This window comes from Nelumbo lutea, chromosome 3, assembly GCF_056320005.1.
Source record: "Nelumbo lutea isolate HS-2025 chromosome 3, American lotus-T2T, whole genome shotgun sequence".
NCBI lineage: Eukaryota > Viridiplantae > Streptophyta > Magnoliopsida > Proteales > Nelumbonaceae > Nelumbo > Nelumbo lutea.
The window spans coordinates 106,538,203-106,563,225 of NC_142686.1; the positions used below are offsets into that span (position 1 = coordinate 106,538,203).

The window sequence follows — 25,023 nt, forward strand, 5'->3', positions numbered from 1 at the left end:
TCCTCCAAATTAACCCCTACAATTCCACTTTTAGTCTAATTTATCCTCAGCCCTGTTGCTCCCACAAAACTATTCAGCAGCACCTTCAGATTTTCCACCACTTCCTCATTGTTTCCTTCCCAGAAAAAGATGGTGTCGTCTGCATTCCTATCATTATCCCTTCCTCTTTGTTTTCTTTTCCTACTTTACCGCAGGTTTAGAATTTTTCATATTTAAATAATTCTATTATGTGCAGCATGTTTGTTCTCCTCAAAGGACGAAGTGTGAAAGAATCTTTCAGAATTGGGCAGGAGATTGCATCTACCATTACTGCTATGAATCCCCATCCAGTCACCTTGAAAATGGAGAAAGTATATCACCCCTGTTTCCTCCTTACTAAGAAGCGCTACGTTGGTTACAGCTATGAGAGTCCAGACCAAACAGAGCCTACATTTGATGCTAAAGGTATCGAGACAGTACGGAGAGATACATGTGGGGCAGTTGCAAAGACATTGGAACAATCATTAAGGCTTTTTTTTCAACACCAGGACATTTTGAAGGTCAGAATGATTGCATTTTACTTGTTTCATATAACATATACTTTCAAAGGTAAAAGATTAGGCTGTACTTGAGAAGCTTTTTGATTTTTGTGTTTGATTTTGAACATAGTTTTCGAGTCTCCAAGGCGAGGCTAGGTGACGATGGAGTGCCCAGGCACCTAGCTCTCGCCTAGGCGATGGAATTTAAAATTAAGAAGCCGATGGATTTCTACCCCTTCCAAACTAGTTTTTTTGGTTTTATGTATTCTGCACTTACTTTTGTGCTTGTGTTTCTTGATGAGAACACTTACTAAAATAAAAGAAGAAAATGAAGAAGAAAAGTTAAGGGGTGGAGCCCCTGTTCTAGACCCAGAAAAGCTGGTGAAAATAAATTAAAATAAAAAAAGAAATATGAAGAAGAAAAGAAGGGGTGGAGCCCCTGTTTTAGACACCAATGATGAGAACAAAAGAACAGCTGAAAAATGCAAGAAGTTAAGAACAAAAGAAGGGGACGGAGCCCCTGTTCTAGACCCAGAAAAGCTGGTGAAAAAATACTAAAATAAAAGAAGAATATGAAGAATAAAATAAGGGGTGGAGCCCCTGTTCGCCCCCTGTTTCAGACATTAATAATGAGGGGAAAAAAAGTTGAAAACATGCAAGAAATTTAAGAACAAAAGTAGGGGGTGGAGCCCCTGTTTTAGTCCCAATAATATGATTCAACAAGGAAAGAAGGATGGGGTGGAGCCCCTGTTTTAGTCCAACAAAAAGGAAGATGAGAAAAATGGGGCGTAACCACTGTTTTAAACCAGTGGAAAAAGAGAACAAAACGAAGGAGGAAACTAATTAACTCACCTTGACTTTGAGGACTGTGTTGGAATGATGGAGGGCTGTTGTTCTCTCCTCTTCCTCAGTTCGATTCTTTTGTCAAAGTGAAACCAAGATTATTTTGTTTTTACTTTCCTCACAACAAAAACATGATAACATGCAACAGGTCCTATTATAAAATCTAAAACCGACCAATAAAATATTATATATTTTATATTTATTTTGTTTAATAAATATTATATATTATATATGTGTTTCAGTCCCTAAGCATGCACTTAAATATTTTTTCTTGGTGTTTGGGCGAGGCGCTCTTTGAAAAGTGCCTAGTTGCCTAGGCACCCAGCTTGACAACTATGATTTTGGAAACTCAGAGATGAATCAGTGTAGATCTGATAATCACGAGGATATGGCACTAAACTGAAAGGAATGGTGAAACAAGATTCACGTAGCTGACCCCATATAGTTGGGACTAAGGATTAAAATTTCGTCATGTATCAGCCGATATGTATCATATCAGTGACCCTCCAATACACCCCTATACTATGTGTTTCGGGGTCTGATTTACTTCACGGGGTAGACAGGCCTTAAACCGACCACCTTGAATTGGTTTGGAAAAAAAAGTAAAAGAATAAAAGTGGCTAAAGATACAGGCCGATATGCCCCATCTGGCATATCATCCTGTATAGATGTTTTGAACCTTGGTTGAGACAAAGCTTAGACAATGATGATGATAATGATAAGAGATGAACCATTGTTACACTTGAATCATACATCAGTTTGAATGACTGGTTAGAGGAGGTTTGGTATCATACAAGCTGAGAATAATGCAGTTAGGTACTTCAGGAGCCAAAAGAATCATCACCAAATTCAGGTTTCCAAGGTGTTTTCTAGATTGAAAGAGGGTTTTTTTGGGTGGGTCCCAACAAAGTGGTGAAAAAAATCCAAGAGATCAACAAAAGGAAGTAAAGAAGACCTCACTTGAGCTTTTCAAGCTGTTATGTAATTCTGTTCTTCTGTATTGGTTGAGGGTTGGTGTGTTTCTTGGTGGTGTTTTAGATGGGGTTTTTCTTGTCTTTTCTGATTTTTTAAGGATTGGAGTAGTGTTGTGTGATGAATTTGGTCAAAGGGTCTAAGTTGTAGCTTAGGGGCGATGCTTGGGGGTAATTTTTGGGTGGAGTCTGCAAGTTTGTCTCTCTCTCTCAGGTGATTGTTTATCACCTATCTTGTTTATTTTAATAAAATTTTTCTTTTTATCTTTAAAAAAATCATTAGGGAAATTAATTTCTATATGTACTTTTATTTTTTGATCAATAACTTCCATATGTACATTATCACTTTGCAGTAAGTATCTCCTCTTTTTAGAGGACAAAATAAGTTCCTTGATGAATCCACAAATTCCCAAATATTGGGGATATAACCAAACTTATTTTCTGATATCTTGAAAGTCCCAAATATTGACATTTGGATGGGGAGTAGTGCAAATCTAGGTTTCAATTTAATGAGGGGGCATTTTTAATCATATGATTGGTTTGTAAAAGGTCGTTACCCAATGTTGGTGGTAGTTATCTAGGGTCTTGGGTTTTTCACGAAGTGGCTGTTGGCAGACTCAAACCAACATGTTCTCACACTTGTTGGCCCAAGATTTTACCATTAATCCTAGCAATGGTCCCTAAGCATTTGATTGGTGTGTAACCTACACGAATACAAGGTGGGGTATGGAATATTATGGAATCCAGTCATGTTTTCACTAGTCATAGGATTTGCTTATGTAGAGAAGATGGGGGTAGTTATGTAATTTTATCTTTCATTGTATTTTAGTAGGCGTTTACATTTGTGTATAGCTGCTTTAATTCTTTTGTAAGGACAGATTTGTCCATTCATATTTCTTTAATATAAATACTCTCTTTTTTGGGTTGGTTCGATCAAATTGATCAACCCTAACATATCTGGACTATTGTTCTTCCTCTTGTTTCTTCACTTTCTCACAAACTAACATGGTACCAGAGCAAGCTGTTCTCTGATCCATTACTTGTTCTTCTAATCTGTTTGAGAGCTATCTTCATCGTTGATTGGTTCTGGACTGTTCTGATCATTCTAGGAACCAGTTTTCTGTGTTTTGCACATCTAGCAAGAGAGATTTCATTGGATCTCTCTCGGAAGACATCCGTTTGCAGTGAAAATTAAAAGGAAGTGTCATCTAGTCCTCTTCTACATCCCCTAAAAGTTTCATTGAGATCAGAGAAGTATGGAGAGAGATCTATTCATCTCTTCTGGCCGGCAGCAACTGTGGAGACTCTGTAACTTGATGTATCTTATTAGTATAGTCCTTGTTGTATATTACTTATACATTTTATTCTTCTTTTCTCTTTCAGCCCTATATGGGCATTCTTATAATTGTACATATCTTTTAATATATAAGAGACTCTTTAAGGTGGGGGTTGATGATTCTTGACATCTCTAAGATTATTCTTGTTCTTTTCTCTATTCAGCCAAGAGTGTTGACATGGTATCAGAGCAGGTTGCTCTCTGATCTATTTTCTCTCTCTTGAACCTCACTAGAAGCAGTAACCCTGTCGTATTATGGCTGTTTTCATCAACCCTTTTTTGTTCAGTCTTCTTTGTGCAACCAGCAGGAGAGATTTCATTAGATCTCTCTTGGGAGACATTGGTTCGAGGCCAAACTTCAGATCTGGTGTCGCCTAGACCTGATCTATTCTCCCTACAAATAGCATCTGATTTGGTGAAGTTTTCAAAGGGGTTCTGATCTTCTTGGGACGGCAACACTGTACAGTTTCCTTTTTGGACTGCAACAGCTTTGGACTTCAGATTCGGTGTCGCCTAGACCTGATCTATTCTACCTACAAATATCATATGATTTGGTGAAGTTTTTTAAGGAGTTCTGATCTTCTTGGGGCGGCAATACTGTATGTTTCCTTTTTTGGACTGCCACATCTTTGGACTTCAGGCTTTCTACATCAGCTTGCAATTTGGGATTTCCTCTCCAGATTGAAGGGTTCTCTCAAGCTTTCTTAACCCTACACTCAGTTTCTGGTTTGGAGATTTTTAAGGACTATTTCGATCAGCATGAGATACCTCATTGTTCTTGGAAAAGACGCCTGATGTGTTGGTAAATCACAGTTTTCTCTCAATCGACTGACTCAATCAACTTATAACCCTAGATCTAGTATCGTCCTAGGGCTTTCTTGCTTCCCATTTGTTTGATTCAGACTTCAGATTCATATTTGAAAGATTTTAGACTCGACAGTCTTAAAACTTGTCTTTTTGGACTGTCAACTTGAGTTCTTGATTGCCGAATTTGGTTTTCTCTGATATCCTTGTGCCTGGACTGCTGTTTTCTTGCTGAAGTGGCCTCTGATAGAGACGATATTCCTATAAAACTGGAAGGATCAACCTATGGAATCGACACTGCTGTTGTAGCACATGGGAGTAAGAAATCTACTACTGGTGTTGATTCTTTTGTTAAAGGTGATTCTCTGGCATCTATGGTTGAGGAAAACATTTGACAACTGGGAGTGTAGTTATGTAATTTATCTTTATTTCTTGTATTTAGTAGGCTTGTACATTAGTGTACAGATTCTTTAATTCTTTTGTAAGGACAAATTTGTCCATTCATATTTCTTTAATATAAATATTCTCTTTTTGGGTTGGTTTAATTAGATTGATCAACCCTAACAGATTTGGACTATTGTTGTTCCTCTTGTCTCTTCACTTTCTCACAAACTAACAATTTATATACAAAATTCTTGTACTTCTCAGATTAATTCCCTTTGGTCGTGTTAACAATAAAAAAGAGGGAAAAAAATACAAGGTCAGGTATTGGTGTTCATGGAATCTAATTGAACAGAAAAGGAAAAAAAAAAAAAACTCATGTTAGAGGACCCTTATTGAATCAAGATTTATAGTTTTCCTTGAATTTGGCAATACTGAAAATGTTGTTATTGTCTGGATTTTCTCTTGCCTATTGATTTTTCTTTAATCTATTTCTTTTAATCCTTCCACCAAGCTGCATCCTATATTCCTATGTCTTCTTTTTATTCTGGTGTTATAATAGTAGGGGTGCAAATGGATCAGATCATGATCTGATCTGATCTGAGATCTGATCCTATTTGGTCAAATTCGGATCACCTCTTGTCGGATCTTCGGATTGGATCCTATGATCCGATAAGAAATTTGATTGGATTCGGATCATCCCCTATCCGATCCAAGAAGATCCGACCCGATGCGTTATATATTTATAAATATAAATATATATTATACATATATTTGTTATTTATTTATTTATAAATATACTATTTTTATTGTATTTTTCTAAATTTGTTATATTATTTATTTTTTTATAAAAAACATGTATATATATATGATGAAAATAATTAAAAAATACTTTATTTTTTGTTTTTTTTTATTTAAATTGGTATATTTTTTTTTCTTTTAATAATTTATTATTTTTTAAAGAAAACAAGTCGGATCAAATCAGATCCAAAGATCTGAATATCCGATAGCATTTTTATTCAGATTGAGGCCTATCAGATCCAATCGAATCGGATTCAAATATACCCTGATTCGAATCCGATTTGATCCATTTGCATCCCTATATAATAGTGGGTTAGACATTTATAAGAAGAATTTAGGGGTTGATGCTGTTGCTGCTGCCTTTAATATTTCAGCATTCTTTAAGACTTTCAACACATGTGCATAGTACATTCCTTTCTCTAGAATATGTGTGCCACTTAATGAGTTCTTACCTAATAACTCTTTCACTTGGGTTATTAAAAGAGATAAGAGACAATTTGAGGGATCAGATAATAGAATCCAATCTGGGCATTTCTGACATGGATCTCCATTCAGATTCTATGACTTCCTCTTTATTATTCCATAATCTTTTTTATTCTACAATAATCTAAGATAGAGCCATAGATTATATGCATCTATTGCATTCCAATGCAACTCCACAAAATGTTAACTAGTATTTGCATTTTTTTTGTCCCATTTATTCACAGGTTAAAGCATATTTGCAGCGGCAATGGACAAGAATTCTATGTGGGAAAGTGTCTCTTCAGGATTTTGTATTTGCAAAGGAGGTTCGCCTAGGTACTTACAGTGCTAGGGCTTCTTCACTTCCACCGGCAGCAATTGTTGCCACCAAAGCAATGAAAGTTGATCCCAGGGCTGAACCCCGCTATGCAGAAAGAATACCATATGTTGTAATCCATGGTGAACCTGGAGCACGCCTTGTTGATATGGTTGTAGATCCAATGGATATTCTAGCAATTGATTCTCCATTCAGATTGAATGATTTATATTACATAAACAAACAGATAATCCCAGCACTGCAGAGAGTATTTGGACTTGTAAAGGCTGACTTGAACCGCTGGTTTTCAGAGATGCCCCGTCCTTACGGGTTAATTTTGGCTAAAAACCATTCATATGTACCAAATCCACAACGAGCCAGAATAGATTATTATTATCTTTCAAAACGCTGTATCCTATGTGGAGAGTTGGTCCAAGCTTCAAACAATTTGTGCGAGCCTTGTTCTAAGAAGGGCCCCACTGTTGCAACAGCAATAGTTGGTAGAACATCAAAATTGGAGAGGGAAATCCAACACCTTGCTGCTGTAAGTTTGTTATATATTCTCATAATCTACTTGGCATTTTATGTTTGTAGTGGTATAGATTCGTTCTTAGGAAATTATTCCAATGCAATGTGTTTTAAAACCTAGCTGGAGCACTGTGACTCTGAGTGACAATGTACAGTCTTGCATTTTTATCAAGTGGTCATAAGAGACTTGCCTCACATCTAACAGATGAAATGTCAATAAGACGAGGATCTAGAGATTATCTTCATTTTCCTTTTCTACTTTATGCATGTGGAGTGAAAATATTGGTTTTTATAATTATCCTGTGGTGATGGGTTTTACGTGCCCTCTTAGATATGTCAGCATTGCGGAGGTGGGGATTGGATCGTAGAAAGTGGGGTGAAGTGCACATCACTAGTATGTCCAGTGTTCTACGAGCGGCAGAAAGTTCAGAAAGAACTAAAGGTTCTTTCTGCTGTTGCAAACGAGGCTGGGTTCTACCCAAAATGCATGGTAGAATGGTTCTGAAGCGTCTGTGTGATAATGCCTATTTCATTTTAAAGTAAAAAAGCATAAATTGCCTTGTCTATATTCCAGGTTCTTTTTTTCCCACTTGATCCAGTCTTTGTTCAGTGGTCATATTGCTATCTAATCCTTACCCATTGCCTGTTGTATATGTAAACATGGTAATAGTTCATAATAGTACATTATGTATATAAGCCATGTATATATATATATGTACTGTATAAGAGGGAATGACAAAATAACATGATTTTCTCGTCTTTCTACTCGGGATTTTGCATATCTCAAAAGCCCTTTTGGGTGGGCTGTCACGGCTTTCCATGATTGTTGATTTTTTAAGTAAGCCATTAAACGCTGCTTAATTGATATTTGGGTGTTGGGGTGATGAAATTTAAAGCAGGACTCTTGTTTATTATTTTGTTTTCCATCCTTTTGGTGGGGAGCATGCAATTAAAATGAAATTGATAGACTTTATGCATAGAATAGTATCTCTAGTCTCAGTAGTATGATGGTATGTTTTGTTAGTGGAAAATCTTATGGATTTATAAGTTGTAAAAAATGTCTAAAGATCACCTGATTATCTCCTGTACTCAAATTTCTCTTTTCTTTGCTTACCATCAAGTGCCTTCAGTTCAGGGTCCCAAATAGATACGATTCCCAAGTTTATTATAAATTTATAATGGGGCATGGGTCCACTTAAAAAGGAAAATACTATTTTCTTTTTCAGCTCTAAATCCCAGGACATCCAGGAAAAGGTCAACATCAGATAAGCAGCCCACAGGATGGCGGATAGGCCACCCTTTCAGTGCCACAAACTTTGTCATCTCTAAATCCCATCGTGCATAAAGACTCCTCTCTTAGTAACACTAAATTGTCCAAGCTTGAATTCCCAATTGAAAAATGCAGAAAAAGAGGGCTCTTGCAGAGCGGCAGGGACCAGAAAAAGAGTGATGCGGTGCACACACAAAGCCTAATAATGACTGTTTCTTTTCTCTCCGAACAAGTACGATAAAAGCTGAGCTGAAATATTAGCAACGCCACATGTTTCAGCAATCACCACCTAAGCTGCTACGAATAGTGTACCTAGATCCTGTACTGTATCTCAAATGACAATGTTGTGTTTATGATACGTTTCCCACTTTGGTCTGATCAAAATTCACATGAGCCTACACCCTACTTGCCTACATCTAAAAAATCCATTTGAAAAAAGTGGCCGGGCTCGTGAATGATCTAAAATCTTCTGCTGGATGCTAAGAAATCCAAAATCATACTCTTTCTTGGTTAGAACTTTATAGTGGGTATGCCCCAGTATTATTCTCAACCGGCCCTAGGGTTTCAATGACTGGAAAACATTTTTGATTTTTCCAAACAGGGTTCTCGGTTTGTGAGACTGACTATGGTAAATGAAAGTTTACTGTTTTACTATAACTATGTTGTTCAGAACTGATCAGCAGATGATCCGAACAGATAATCAGGTGCATATCTTCCTGAGCTACTGGTATGGCTATTTAATCATATTGTGGGAGGTAGGGGAAGGGATTGAAGTCACATATTTGTTGGCCTTGAGAATGACAACAGTGGAAACTGTGAGACGTGAAGAATGATGGCAACCAAAAACGTGAAGTTTCGAACCCTTAGAACCATTCCATCTAGGTGCTTTCCTGTTGATTATCGATGCTTAACAAAGGAGATCTTGGTTTACAAATGTGGGTCATGATGATCCGGACCTTTCCTCTGTTAATCACCTTTTTCGTTTGATTTGTTCCAACGAATAAGGCTGCAACTTGGGCCGGGTTGGCCCGAACCAACCCTAACCCAACCCAAAAATGTTGGGTTGGGTCAGGTTGATATTCGGGTTAGGGCTGAAATTCATGAACCTGACTTTACTTCGGATTGGGTTAGGGTTGACCCCTTAGGCAACCCGATCCAAGTCGAACTCGATTCTACAGTACATGCCATATATAAATATATGTTATATGTATATAACATACATTGACTTGTTTAGATGCATGATATTTGTATAGCCTTCACCACATAGTATCATGTATTTCTTTTAAGATAATCACTTCACTTAATCCTAATTAGAAAGACTAAAACTTTAATAACATTAATTTATGTTTTTTGAAAATTTTATTCTTCATCTCCTCTATGTTGTTTGCCGCCCAAGAAAGATCTATCGTAAGTCATAACACTTGTTTTTTTTTGAAATTTGTGCCAAAAGAACAAAAAAAAATTGTCAACAAACAAGTACTAATGAAAGTTGAGTTAAGATCTAAAATCAAAAAATTCTGAGGTTTTAAGGGATGGGAAGAAGGTTGGGTTGGGCCCAACTCGTGCCGAACCCAACCCGAAATTGACTTTGGATTAGGTCAGGTTGGGTTAGGGTTGAAGGAATTTAGTTAGGGTTAGAGTTGGGTTGGTCGGGTTGAAGGCCGGGTTGGGTTAGGGTTAGGGTTAGGGTTGGGGGTTTAGAACTTAGGGTTGGGCTAGGGTTGGTCTCAACCCAACCTAACCCGGTCCGACTTGCAGCCCTACCAACGATGCTTGGGGTAGGGTTACCCCAGGCTTGTGTAGGAATGGCAATGGGGCGGGGATCATATTCCCATCCTTGACCTTGGTTCCTACTCGGAATAAAAATCAACCTCCATCCTCGATCCCTGAGGGTTCAAATCTCCAAAATTTTTAAATTAAAAGCTTTATGCTTTTTAAAAAATAGATTTACTTAAAATAAAGAATTTTTAAAATATGTGTATTTTGATATATAATACAAATAATATTGCAAATGTATATATTTAATATACAGAATCGAGGTCGGGGCAGGGCAAGGAATTCAATCCCCATCCCCAATTAGATATCACTATCAATCCCCACCCCTGCCCTGGTCCCACCAAGGCAATCTCCATTCCCAGGGAGGACAGGAAAATTGCCATCCTTATAGCTTGTATAGCCTGCAATGGGATTCCCTGAAAGCAAAAACGCTATACAAATTCTGAAAGCATGGTAATCTAACCACGTATTGAGAACATCTCTCTATCAATTTAACATTCATGAAAATATTTCCAATATGCAACTGGATGCTATGTGTGCAGAGCTCGCTTGCAGGAGATCCGGGTTCGTATAGCCCAGTTCTGTTATTTCCTTTGTATAAAAAAAAAAAAGTTCCGACACGTGAATATATGAGGCTGAGTGTTTTGGACTTTACCATTTATGAACTGGAAGCGCGATATACCTCCCCAAGGACCAATAATCCAGTGTTTGTAATGATAAAGTTCAATAAATCAATATAGGGTTTTTTTTACCTTTTAAAACATGTATCCATGCTAGGGTCTGCTCTTTATCAAAATGAGGATCTGCCCAAATCATGTTCATACGCCTCAGATCAGACTAATAGCATATCAAACGGCCTGAAAATAGCTATAGATCTGCTTGGCTGGGGTAGCGTCGGAGGTAATTGGAAAAATAACTGGAAAATGTGCCCCACTTTACCAAGGGCCCAGACACAACCAAACAAGGAAAACTCAGTTTGAGAAACCCACATTTCCCTATAAACCTTGTTTTCATCTCCCAACTTACTGTTGCAGGTCTGTCAACAGGCCTTTTCCATCAAAACGTCAGATTTACAGAAGATGAAATTGCCCCTTCACACCAATCCCCTCTGCTTTCCAGCACAACCCAGAAATAAGAGAACCATTCGGAAAAGCAGACAAGATAGATAAATGGTCAAGGGAGAAGAGAACAAATGAACAGCTCAATAAGAAACTTCACCCTGCTTTCCTTCATGCTATAAAATCAAGAAGATCTAGAATTGGAAACTGGGTTTCGATTGAATTTACTCTATGATGTCTTGTTGGTTGTCATGACACCACTTGTGAAAGGGACCCCTTCATACAGAAATGGCAAGTCACCCTTACCATACAGATGAACAAAAGGTAAAAGGGTGGACCCTGCAGACTCTGAGAGGAAAAGACTTGATTTTTTTTTCTTGTTTATTTGAATTTTGAAGAACAGAAAATATTTGAAATTGAGAGGCTCACTAGTAGCATTTATTTGTTTATTTGCTATTGATCCCTTTCAATAATGATGCCTCAGAAAGTTAAAATAAGAGTACATTTAAAGTCACTTTTCTCCCTGTCCATGCCACAGCCACAAGGTAAAATCAGGCATCACCTCACATGGGCTGGGTGATATTATGTTCTTTTCAGTCTGGAATTTTGGATAAACGATACCATAGAGTGGTGGTAGTAGCCTCGGTCCATTCTGCACGTCCAAAAGCATCCAAATGTACTGGGTACGAGTAATACTTAAACAAGGTTTCTTGTTCTGTTATCACCAATCAAATAATCATCTTAGGGTTCCAGTAATCTGGTCCAATCATTATGTAATCGTCTTTAGGGAACCGATTTGGAAAGTAAAATATGGTTAGATCAAAACTGGTGATGGTCAGAGAATGCATGACATAATGTTAAGAGATAATTGAACTTGGATGCTTTTAACTTTTTAGGAACCGGCCCCTCCAACCCCAAAGTCCCCAACAAAGTTTATATGTTGCTTGTCATTTTCCATATATTTCCTGAAGAGTGCGATGTTTTTCCAAGAGGGGATGATTCTCTGGCATCATATTGGAGGAAATGCTGGAAATGGGACAGTAAAGTGGGGTATTTGCAAAGTTCAGTGTGTTGTCTTCTAATTTCCTTAAGTTTTATTTGGCCGTAAAAGTAGTGCCCAAGTCAAGTCTTGAGTGTTGCAACGTAAAGCCCACATACCACATGAGGTGGTAGGACTATTGATCATGTTTGCCCAGGGACACTGCTACTGGTATGAAAAATGGAACTCCAGTTTTTCTACAGGTCTTTTCTCAATGTATCATCACCATAATTGCTTTGTGCCAACCCATTTGATTTTACTTCTTTGGCTCATTTACTGTGCAGGTTCCATGTTTGAGTCTGTGGAAAGAGACGTAAAGCTCCTGCCAGATGTCCAGGCCATATGGAGCCATGGTTGCTTGTGCTACAGGGGGGATTGCATTTTTTGTGACAGTTACTTGTTTCATATGGTTCTGTAGGTCACAATGTAAGAAGCACCGGAACAGGAATTCTGAGACAAGCTCTTCAGACCCGTCTGCAGTAGGTAAGACTGTTTTGTGTAAGTCAATGGAGACTCTACTATGCATGTGTCAAGTAATATTTGCTTCTCTCTATTGGAATCAGCAGTGGAATCAAATAGAAGACATGGGTTTAGTTCTGAAGGAGCTACTTCAATACCTGAGGTGCAGGGAGTGAAGCAATTCACTTTGGAAGAGTTGGAGCAAGCAACTAAGCACTTCAGTAAAGGCAATCTTATCGGAAAGGGTAGTTTTGGTCTGGTGTACAAAGGCTTACTTAGTGATGGGACAATAGTGGCAATCAAAAGGCGCCAGAGTGCCCCTCGACAAGAGTTTGTAAATGAGGTATACCCACTCTCTTGCATGTAAAATGTAATTCATCAGATGCTATGTGCATTTAACATTTTGTGGACATTCCTTGTTGAATAAACTAAAAACTTCTCCTTGCTTTTTTTCATTCTTCTTTTAAGTTCAGAAATTTTAACTCTTATTCTCAACTCTCTCGAGCATGATCCTAGACCCATAACAGAACTCTAGATAAATGTATTAAGATCAAGGTTCTTCTGGGCACACAGACTCTGTCAACTTGTGGATCCTTTGTTGTGTGAACAAACTCTGGACATTTTTTAGTTTGCTTTTTCACAGTCAAGGGCCACTGTTCCTACATGCATTACTAAAATAATTAAGAATGGGCATCTCTGAATTGAGTGTTTCACATCAAATTTATAAAATCTCTGAATGTTTGAAAAGTGGAGCTAAAAATTGTAAATTGTTCATTGAGATATACTCACCTGAATACAAAGATTTGGCATGGGAAGTGATATGATCTATGTGACCAAACAGGTACTTCATCTTTCAGAGGTCAAGCACCGAAATATAGTCACTCTTCTAGGTTTCTGCCAAGAAGATGGTTCTCAAATGCTAGTTTCTGAATATGTACCAAATGGCAGTCTGAGCAGCCATATATATGGTAAGTCTCAATTTGTAAAACCTATTGATACTGTTAGGACACATTAATACATGTATGCTAGTATTTTCTTGTTTGTCAGATAATGGAGAAGAATCAATAACAACACTGGAGTTCAAACAAAGACTATCCATAGCCCTAGGGGCAGCTAAAGGTAGATCCTAATAAAATATGACCAAGATTCTTCTTACCTTGCCAAGAAAATGATGAATTGGAGAAAGAATAAGTTTATGGAAAGAACCTTAAAATGTGCAGGTTTATGCCACTTGCATAGTCTCATACCTCCTTTTGTACACAAGAACTTCAGAATGTCCAACGTCTTAGTCGATGAAAACTTCATTGCTAAAGTTGCAGATGCAGGGATCTCAAAACTACTTGAAAGAATTGAAGATCCCAGTTCTTCATCTCAAACTGGTGGCAATGTTTTCCAAGATCCCGAGTATCTTCATTTCCCCTATCCGTATTATATAGTTGATGTGAGTCTTTTCCTTTGTTTGATCAACTAACTATGGGTTTATTTGTTAGGGTAAGAGAATCAAGAACATTCTCTGAAATGAGTGATGTGTACAGCTTTGGGATATTTCTTTTGGAGCTCATAACAGGACAAGAGACGTTAAAGATCAATTCCTTGGGATCCCATGAAAGCTTGATGCAGTGGGTAAAGAAGCATCCCCTATGTACTTTTTCAGTTTTTTCCTTAAACAAAATTGCTCAGTATTTGGTGGTAGAAATCTAGAATAAACACTATAGTTACGTAGAGAGCATATTAAAATTTAAAACTCCAAGCAAACAAGACTACCAGAAATCTACACATTGAATTACCTCTTACAGCACTGTCTTTGACATCTAAATGCCCTCCCAAGTAATACATGCTTGGAAATTGGAGCTTGGAAAACGATTTGCTTCATTGGTATGTTTAAATCGTTTTGTTCCAGAATAAAGGCAATTGTTGCTAGTCTTTGCAAAGTGGTTTTCCATCACCATTTAAGAATTGATCCTAATAAAAAAAAAAAAAACATAATTTCACATTGCTATTATTCAGCAGCCAAAGTCAAGTTAGGTTCTATTTTTGGTCAGCTAAAAAGTTTGTATATTCATTTATAGCATATTTGCATGTAACCTCTTTATTCTTATAAAATATTCATATACAGCCTTTTATTCTCTGCTTCCTTACTATTTAAGTCCCCTCTTTGTGAAGGTAAAATCATGTCTGCATTCAAACAATTTTGTGGACCATCGGCTAGCTAGTTGTTTCACTTTAGAGGGAATGAAGAATTTGACAAGGTTGATGTTTCAATGCATGAACATAGTTGGAAAAGGGCGACCCAAGATGGACATGGTTATGTTGGAGCTTGAACGAATACTAGAAAATGAGATGACATTGACAACAGTCATGGGTGATGGAACTGCTACAGTTACTCTAGGGAGCCAATTATTTACTTCAGGGTGAAATTAAAATGAACAGTTCCAAGTGTTTGTTTTTTACAGGCCTAAATCCTAAGAATGTAATGTAGTCATTTACTTATAGGCTAGCTCTGGTTTAATTTCCCCCTGGAGTGTATAAAAGCAATCACTCATTGCTTCTCTTGAGGGTAAGAATGCAAATTACTATTTGATTATTTTTCAACGATGTGGAAGCTTTTTTACATATGACTTTTTAGCTTCATGATTGATGGCTAATATAGTTCAGTTAGTATCAAAGTTATGAAATCAGAGATAATTCACTGCAACCAAAAATGTAGTAATAAATGCGCATCAATGTTTTATATTTTTTTCCACAAAAATTGTAGCATATTTCAACATCAAGAATTTTACACCCCTTTTGAAACTGAAAGTAGCAATTTTACATCAAACTAATAGCAAGAAATAAAATGGATGTCAAAGCTAAGGACTTGATTCAAGTATAAGTGAATTGATAAAACAAGTAAAAGGAATCTTGAAAGACCTACACGATAGGGATCTATAAAGAAATCTTATAAAGGTTCTAAAGACACTCACATTCTTAAATGTCCAGCATAAATGTTCTAGAAATCTTAATATTTACAATATGATTCATCATTCACAATTCAAATTATAAATCTCAATGGTTCCAATTCAAATTTTAAGATTAAGTTGTTTTCGGAAAAAAAAAATCTTATCATTAGTGTGAATCTTATAATTTGATTTATGAAGTTTACAAGCCATCCAATTCAAATAAATTTAGCTAGGACTATTTCTTTACTTTGTCATTTACCCTCTCTTTTTGGTTTTAATTTTCCCCAATGAACTTTTAAGATTTTAGTGGTGTGTGTGTGTGTGTGTGTGTGTTGTTTTGATGATTTTTTTAAGAAACAGAAATTATCTTGCAATTTATGATATAATTCATAATTAATTTGATTTAACCTTTTCTACAGTTTAAAAGCTTTTCAGAACATTGCCTATTGACTATTGTCCTGAATCAGGTACATGTGCTACCAAATATCAGTGTATAGACCAAAAAGAAAAACAAGAAAAGCACATGAGCAACTATTTATGCATACGTTGTTGTCTTTCTTTCTTTCTTTATTTATTTTTATTTTTTTCTTTTTCTTTTTTTTTTTTTGTTTGAAGAGCAGAAAAGACTTGAAATTGAGAGGTTGTCTTTTATTGTAAAAGGTTTGTATTGGGGTGAGATGGCAGGGGCTATTCTCACAAAATACATTATTTAAAACAACCATGTGTTTTACTTTTTTGATTAATTAATGAATCTATTGCATTCTGTTACTGATCCAAAACACACACACATATACACATTGTTGTCTTTCAATAATGGTTAAAATGTGGTAATCGTAGTGAAGAAACTTTTGATTAGAGATCCAAACCAACGATTACTCCAAAAAAGCAAGGTTCTGAATGGAAGATTAGTTTCCAACAGTTGCTAATTCTGTTTATCAACTATTAAAGCTGAGCATTCAGAGCCCTAAGATTTTATTCTTTTCTTTTTGAAGACTGTGATAGTGACTAGAAAAAATAAAACATCTCCCACCGTTCAGAACAGGGAATGTAAAATCGGTTAATGTTACACTTGATGAAAAATCTGCAATATAAATGAGAAATGACATTTTTTCCCTTTTTTTTTTGCTTTTGATATATGATAGCACCACTAGACTGTAGCATAGAATCGTTCTACCATCATTCTCTTTGTTGGATTCTTTCAAGGGCATTTATGTCATTTAAATATTTTTAGTAAAGTCCATAACTCTTCAGGGTGGGGATTGATTTTTTTCTTGACATCCCAAACTTTTCTTAAGGAAACAAAGATGTTATATTTTTTACATGAACAGCTTTTATTGAGTAATTCCAGAAAAAAAAAAAAAGAACTAATAATTATTTGTCATATACGAATATAATCTTCCAAGATGTGGCTCCTCTTCTCTAGGATTGCATTCCTCCTCCAATTATCAACAGCTCTATCAACTGTTGCCTTTGCATTGAATACTTCTTCAGCAGAGAACTTGTGTTCTATGATACCCAAAGGCCCTGGTTGCAGTACCTTTACTACAGTCTCCATGTCTTGTTCCAGCTGCCTGTAAATCAACCGAAAGAAGGAAACCATGTGAGATTCTGACAAAAAACATGGCCTCGTTTGATAGGGAAGCCATATAGGAAATAACAAGTTATATTGATCCAGAGGGAGGAGAAACAAAGAAAAAGTACACACTGGTTATGTTGATTCAAATTCTCTGCAACCGTGTTTCTAATTTTCTTTTTTTGTCAAGAATCAAGGATATGGATCAAACCTTGCAAAATTTCCTATTTCTGAAAGATTTACATTTTCCTTGAAATCAACATTCTAAACCTTGCAAGAGACCAGAAGTACCCAACAATACACAACTATTACAAGGGAACCTTCAAAACTTTTTTAATCCATGATTTTATCCCCAATCATATACCCCTGTCCTGACAAACAGTTGCACACATAGACAACTAGCTTTTGTTGGTCTCTTACATATAACAAATAACGTAGTTAGACGTTTATACCCAAAAGCTAGCAATCTATGGACATCAGAAATACAAGATAGCTTCTAAGAGACTAAGGCATCTTATAAATGCATGCTTAAAGGGCTGAAACAACAAATTGTACTTCTAAATTCCTCTTAAACCCTTCAATGACCTGTAAAGACACAGATATTTCCCTCCTTCACCTTATTCCAGAAAACTGAATTTTAGCTGCTCTTCTCTGGCATCAATTCTTCTAGTTTAAAAGCCAACAGATCTAATCAGTGTTACACGGGCTCTCCTATTCCAGCACCACTGAATCTTGAGGGGACGTTTATGTGTACATATTCCAATATACTTAATGAATTCCATCTTCATTCCTAGCTAGCAAGGATAAATCTTCAGATTTACTGATGCAAATTATAATAGATAATATGGTGATGTAATTCACAAGATATGGAAATATTTTTTTAACTGTAAATACTGATTTTGGTTGTGTCTCCTAGTCTATGTTTATTTCCCCCTCTTTTCTTCATCTTACCAAGACAAATTCCAGTATGATAGCTGTTAAGAGCTAGAGGCAGTAGTGCAGTACTCTAATTTGGTCGATTCAAGATTAGGCACTTCGAAGTTCGAAGAGTCCACTCATTTGGTTCGGAGAAAACCCCCTAGAATTAACGAAATACGTAGAACTCAAACCTCCATTTCCAAAGTGGGTTTTCCACCAAAGTCCAAACAAAACGGTTTTCAATCTTTCAAAAGCCCTAACAGATTGAGAATCAAAAGATTCGATATTTATCGGACACCGGTTTTATCTGACTACGGTACACGGGAATGAGCGTGACAAGAATGGAAGATCTTCCTAGATAGCAGTCGTGATCATCACTTCCAGAAAAAATAATGAAACTAACGGCAAAGCAAACAAACAAAGAAAAAGAAGAACAGATTTCAGAAAGAAATGGTAAATGCACCTGAAGAGCCTGGAGAATGGCAGGGAATTACCAATCCGTGCGAAAGACATCGCATCGACACTCCTGGGAAAGCAAGAAAATGGTCGGAGACTCGGAGTTGCTCAAAAGGAGTACGAGGAGACTTTTCTGTAATTTAGGGCGTCGGATATTCTAGTTACCTATCGGCCGGATCCCCAGTGATACGTCGGCAGCTGTCCAGCCGCATGTGAAGCTGCCAAAACTACTAACTAGGGTGTTCAATAAAAAATCGAACCAAATCTTTTTTTTTTCTTTTTTGGGTAAACTATCGAACCAATTATAAGGTTGCGTTTGTTTGGGTGTAGAAGTATATGGATGGACTTGAACACCGGATAATTTAAAATTTGTGAACCTTTACGCGTGTTTGTCCATGTAAATTAGGCTCCGTTTGGTTTCTGGGATGGGGATGAGAGAAATAGAGGGATGGAATGAGAAAAATGTAAGATGTCAGATCTCAAAATCTTGGATTTGGAGTTGTACCAAAACCGTGCGACCCCGGTGGAAAATTACAGAAGTAGTGTAGAGTAGTCGCAGCGGCTTTCGAACCCAGATCTACTACCTCCTTTCGAACCTAGAAGTAGAGCAGCGGCAGCGGCTTTTGAACCCAGATCTGCTACCTCCGTTCGAACTCAAAAGCAGAGCAGCAACAGTGGCTCTCCTGAACCCAGGTCTGCTACCTCCCCTTTTTGAACCCAGATCTTTCTTCTTCTACCTCCCCTTTCAAACCCAAATTTATTTTATCGATATTGTATTTATATGATCTCTATTGTGAGTGAAGTTTTACATTGATTCACGGTTTTCATCCCAACGTAGTAAAATTTTACATTGATCATCATTTACATATAAATCGTCATTTACATTGATTGGGAGTGAAATTTTACACTATCTATATAAATGCAGCCTAAAAATCTGAACCGAATTCACTTGCAAAAACCAAATCAATTGTAAACAATACAAAGATGATCCCATCACTACCCACCCAACCTTATCTTGGCCATACTCTCCAACAAATATTAAACTGTGACTAACTCCACATTCGTTTTTGAATCCTTTTTTTTTATCATTATGTTGTGTTTGGTTTGAAAGAGAAGGTAGGGAAACCTATATAAGCACAATCTTTCCCTATCATTCCCTTTAAACCAAACATATCCTTAGTTGACAAAAACTTATTCCATAGTTTGAAAAATAACTAAAAGATTCTTAGGCTTCGTTTATTTGAGGTGTAAATACAAAACTACTCCAATGTAAAAGAAAAATGGCCAGACATGTTAGCGCAAAAGATGAACCGGTCAGAAGTTACTTTATATTGTTGTGCATTTGGAAGAATAGTGTAAATCATGAGAGTATTTTTTACATGCGTTTGAAATTAACATGGGTGTTCATGAGGGGTAATTTGGTCTTCCAATAATATCACAACATGTGTCATTGCAGAACAACGGAGTGACAACTCGGCATCATGTAAACAAACCCCAGGAGCACCTCGGATACTTCACAACTGCATCAATGACCTCGGTACCACCCTAATAAGTCGAATTGCAAATAATTAGGCAAGACCTCAGGTCAGCATAAAAGTTGTCCTCCAATAGGGAGTCAATAGACCATACACCATCAATTGGCATCGTCTGTGGAAAACACTACACAAAAGTCGTACTCTCACACTTCCTTTCCAAATACGTCATCAATGACATCTTCCAACAACACTCTAGTCAACAACCCTATTAACAACAACAACTCGATTACATGGGGGCAGGACCAACCCGCTATGCACCCAGAGATCCCCTCTGTGACTATTGGGCAGTTTACCATGCCCCTGGCCCTATTAGGCGTCCCCGTCAGGTAGAATCCCAACTTTTCTCTCCCCAATATGAACTTGCCTCTCCCGTCATGTAGAATTCAAATTCAAAATCTGAGTTTGTCAAACCAAGTTAATACAATTCATGCTAAGCTTAGGCAAGTTTCTAAGTGGGTTTGGTTTTCTTTTTCACTTGTTTTAGTTGTATCTTTCATTTGGGATTTATAATCCCATCTAATATACATTTTATTCATTTTTATATGGTTAGAGAAAAATGGCACACACAAAAGGGATGCAACTTCGGTTAGGTTAGCCTGAAACCCAGCCCAAAAACGTTTGGTCGATGTTTGGATTAGAGGTAGGTAGGGTTGACTTTCCCAACTCAACTTTGGCAACTTGATCCAACCCAAACCCAACTTACATATGAACTATGGCCTTGCTACATAAGTCTCCAGTTATTTGAAACAATCATTTTTTTCACCTTTTATATTAAAAGAATCAGTAAAAACATCAAACAAGAAAATATCTAGACATATACATAGCATGCATAATACGTGTGTTTTTCATATAGGTTTTGCTCTTTAAATTAGATAAGCATGGCTTTCTATAAATCAGGATTATATAAAGTTGGCCGAATTGTGTTTATCATCTTTTAATGAAGTAATTTTCCTTTTGCAGCAAGAAACAAAAGGATTATATAAAAGTTGGAGTTTGATGGGTATTTTCATAGGAATACCTAGCTCATTTGGAATATGGGATGTTTCCATGTAAACATTTGGGTCCTCCAAACAGACTGACCTGGTTAGTTTAATAAAGGAAAAAGAAAACAAAATGTATATAGATTAATGGGGTGTTCCTCAAATGTAAGGTTCAAAATATCAAAACACATCCATCCAAATGTAGCAGTTTTCATAATGGGCCAGTACGACTAGCCAATTATAGTGACAAGTTGTGTCAGGCATGACATGACCCCTAAGGTCGAGTTCGGCTTCAGTCAGGGCAAAGCCCGTTAGAGCAACCTTTACTGTCTTGAGTTGAGAATATCTCCGTACTTGTGTGCTTTATTTCATGAGAAGATATTCTTAATGCAAGGTTGCAAAAGGCTATTAGAACGGTATAGGCATAGATTTGTCTTGATAGAAGTTGATCTCCCTAAGGCCAGGTTAGACCGAGGGTTTTTGGCCCACAGTCCAGCCTGACTTGCAAATTTCAATAGTTATTTGGAGGTTATAATTGTAAAAATATCCCCCAACAACTATAAACAACTATTTAGGGGGGTATTTGTGTATTTTATCAAAGGGGGTGCAAAGATGAATAAAATGCCCCTAGTGGTTATTAATATCTAGCTTAAGGGGTATTTCAAGTGACAAATAAACTTTATAAATGACCAAAAACCCCTTTCATCAATTATAAATGGCTAGTTTATGAGGGTATTTTGGTCAATTCAATTACTTTTAACCTCTATAACTAACCCTTGTCCATTTCTATCACAATAGCAATCATTTAATCAAATACAATCTCTCATTGATTTTCGTACACTCATATTACTCTATAGTCTACTCACATCCAGTCATAATTTCAAATTATTTTATTTTTTTTAATTTCAACAAGAAGGAGACTTGATCGAGTGTCTCAAGTTGAAGTTGGCCATTTTTTAAATTAAAAAGCTTTGCATTCAAGTTGAAATATTGAATTGGTAGATCAGACTCTAAGGACCGAAGTGCAATTACAGGGTTAGTTGGATTTTTTTATAAATTTTATATTTTAATATTTATTAACTTTCAAGCCCAATCTTTTGTTGGCCCTAATAATTCTAAGGCAATGTCTAAAGTATCGGAAATGTAAGGTGTATTGGAAAGATAATTTTAAGAGACGTATCAAGATATGCTTTGGAAACGTATAGATATAGACGAAAAATCAAGATACGCATGGATACACTAGAAAATCCAAAAAAAACCTTAAAAATATGAACAATAATAAAAATGAGTTTTATGTGAGTATAACTAATTTATCTAAACATAAAAACCATTCTTTAATAATTTATATAAAGTATCGGGATATAATCAGTAACCATTGAAAAATAATAGAAGAACTAAAATGTGTGTATATATACTAATATTTATTAGTTAATATTTTTTTTTTGAAATCATTTATTAGTTAATATTTATTATACATATATTTAGATAATATTTATTATATATACAAGTTAATATATACCTTAATTTTAATAAATAAATATAACTTGTATTCATCTTATTATTATGTAAATATTAATAATCAAATTTATAGCATTTGTTGGGAAACATCCACCAAGGCAAAAAAGATTACTTTAAGTATAAAAAAACATGTCATTCTAATAAGTAATTAAGTTTGGTGTAATGGTTAATTAATTATTGTTATAAGCAAATTACTTGGGTTCGAAACTTATTACCTTTGGTTTGTGATTTTTAACATGTTATTTCATTTAAATAACATTTAATGACATCTATCAAAATGTTAGATTTCCAACATAGGAAAGTTTGATATTTTATCTTGGTAGAAAGCATATGAAAATAATTATTCTATGTTTGCCGCTATGTCCATAGTAGAATCGAAATCTTGTCTAAACGATTGGTTGGATGCAAAAGACAAACTACACATCTATATATATATAATAAAATTGGACGGTCCATTTTTTGCATTTATCTATTTTATCCATTTTTTGCATTTTTTTCTTATTTTCTTTTGTTTTAAAAATATAAAATAGTATTCATTACTTATCTTGATTAGATTAATAAAACTGCACAGTATTATAGAGAGACATTTGGGTTTTCGAAGCCCTCTTATATATATATATAATAAAAATTGGACACTCCATGTCAGCATACTTCTAAGTTTCTCTTTTTAGAGAAGTTATTTATCTATTTTCTCCATTTCTTTTGCATTTTTTCTTAATTTCTTTTGTTTTAAAAGTATAAAACAGTAATCATTGCTTATCTTGATTAGATTAATAAAGTTGCACACTATTAAAGAGAGACCTTTGGGTTTTACAAGGCTTCTTATTTTAATGCATGTTATTACTACATTTGAAAAAGACATTAGAGAGAGAGAGACCTTTGGGTTTCTAAGGCCTCTTATTTTAATGCATGCTATTATTATATTTAAAATAGAAAGAATATAATAATAATAATAATAATAATAAAATTGGATGGTCCATGTTAGCATGTCTCTCCTTTGAGAGAAGCTATTTATCTATTTTCTCCATTTTGCATTTTTTTTCTTATTTTCTTTTGTTTTAAAAAATATAAAATGGTAATCATTGCTTATCTTGAGATCTCTCTCTCTCTCTCTCTCTCTCTCTCTCTCTCTCTCTATATATATATATATATATATATATATATATATATATATATATTAGAGAAGCTATTTATCTATTTTCTTCATTTTTTTACATTTTTTTTTCTGTTATTTTAAAAATATAAAATAGTAATCATTACTTATCTTGACTAGATTAATAAAGTTGCACACTATTAGAGAAAGACCTTTGGGTTTTCTAAGGCCTCTTATTTTGAATTGGGATCTACTCCTCACGAAGCATGACTTGCACCCACCTCACAGCCACATCCCACCCTGTATTAGGAACATCTCCCATGAACAATAAATACAAGTACGTGAGATGTTCTCAATGTGCAGCCAAGACATGTTATGAGGTCGATGTAAGGTGTGCGGTGTGAGGAGTTGATCCGAGCTCTCTTATTTTAATGCATGTTATTATTATAGTGAAAAAAGACATTTAAGAAAGAGAGAGAGAGAGAGAGAGAGAGAGAGAGAGAGAGAGAGAGAGAGAGAGAGACCTTTGAGTTTTCCAAGGCCTCTTATTTTAATGCATGTTATTATTATATTTAAAAGAGAGAATAATAATAATAATAATAATAATAATAATAATAATAATAATAATAATAATAATAATAGGTTGAGGTTAAACAATAAAAATTTAAAAATCCACTAAACTTTCACTAAAAATAAATATTAACAAAACTTAGTAAATATTAAAAATGTGTTTCAATTCCACTTAAAAATCAAACTTAATAAACACTATTAAAATAAAAAATTTAAATATAAAAATATTAATTGATAATTTTAATAATATTATTAGATAACTTATGGGTTGAGACCTTTATTGTGCATAATGAACTCATTAAAAATGATAAAAATTAATGAAATTTTAAAATACAAAACCCATTTTATTAACAATATTTTATTGCAATAGTTACTAAATAATAATGAAAAATACCAACAATTAATTAAAAATAATAAATTTAAATATAAAAATATTAATTGGCAGTTTTAATAAGATTATTAAATAACTTTATATTAATGCATTTTTAATTAATTAATAGTTTATATGAGTTGAGACCTTTATTGTTCATAATGAACTCATTAGAAATGATTAAAAAATAATGAAAAGTTAAAATGCAAAACCTATTTTATTAATAGTATTTTATTGCAAAAATTACTAAATAATAATGAAAAATACCAACAATTAATTAAAAATCCAAAAAATTCTGAAAAACCTAAACATAATTAAAAAGTATTGAAAATAATTAATAACATTTTATATTAATAAAGGTATTTACTGAAAATAACTAAAAATTACAATTAATAGTATTTTATTATTAAAAAAATACCCAAGCCAAGAATTAATAAAATTATTGAAAATTAGATGTGTTTTTATTAAGTATGGCATTTATTTAGTTATTTAATTTATTTTACTAAAAT

At 35.1% G+C, this 25,023-nt stretch overlaps 3 protein-coding genes across 11 annotated transcripts in view; 2 read left to right on the plus strand and 1 right to left on the minus strand.

The window, feature by feature from the left end:
* The window catches only part of REV3 (recovery protein 3), a 140,097-nt gene extending 132,350 nt beyond the window's left edge, over positions 1–7,747 (plus strand). For 3 of the 5 annotated variants that reach the window (XM_088981490.1, XM_088981492.1, XM_088981493.1), the window contains 3 exons: positions 236–539; positions 6,362–6,976; positions 7,292–7,747. In XM_088981490.1, coding sequence (XP_088837616.1) covers positions 236–539; positions 6,362–6,976; positions 7,292–7,465 — 1,093 coding nt within the window. In that variant the 3' untranslated portion in view covers positions 7,466–7,747. The remainder of the gene's footprint in view (positions 1–235; positions 540–6,361; positions 6,977–7,291) is intronic. The other 2 variants (XM_088981491.1, XR_016110871.1) reach the window with 2 other exon arrangements.
* Positions 7,748–12,031: 4,284 nt separating this feature from the next.
* LOC148867410 (proline-rich receptor-like protein kinase PERK3) lies at positions 12,032–15,177 on the plus strand. 5 transcript variants are annotated; one of them, XM_088978261.1, is made up of 8 exons: positions 12,032–12,274; positions 12,388–12,586; positions 12,667–12,905; positions 13,404–13,530; positions 13,592–13,681; positions 13,783–14,003; positions 14,098–14,185; positions 14,726–15,177. In XM_088978261.1, exons 2-7 carry the CDS (start codon positions 12,433–12,435, stop codon positions 14,167–14,169), a joined length of 903 nt encoding a protein of 300 aa, XP_088834387.1. In that variant the 5' UTR covers positions 12,032–12,274; positions 12,388–12,432; the 3' UTR covers positions 14,170–14,185; positions 14,726–15,177. The 5 variants fall into 5 exon arrangements, with proteins under 5 accessions (XP_088834387.1, XP_088834383.1, XP_088834385.1 ...); XM_088978257.1 differs by having other exon boundaries at positions 13,783–13,966; positions 14,053–14,185; XM_088978259.1 differs by having other exon boundaries at positions 13,610–13,681; positions 13,783–13,966; positions 14,053–14,185.
* Positions 15,178–16,685: 1,508 nt separating this feature from the next.
* Positions 16,686–18,694, minus strand: LOC148867411 (zinc metalloproteinase aureolysin). The gene is made up of 3 exons (XM_088978262.1): positions 18,614–18,694; positions 18,456–18,518; positions 16,686–17,072 (listed from the first exon to the last, which is right to left on the minus strand). The coding sequence occupies exons 1-3, from the start codon at positions 18,658–18,660 to the stop codon at positions 16,880–16,882; spliced, it is 303 nt and encodes a 100-aa protein (XP_088834388.1). The 5' UTR covers positions 18,661–18,694; the 3' UTR covers positions 16,686–16,879.
* Positions 18,695–25,023: the final 6,329 nt, after the last annotated feature.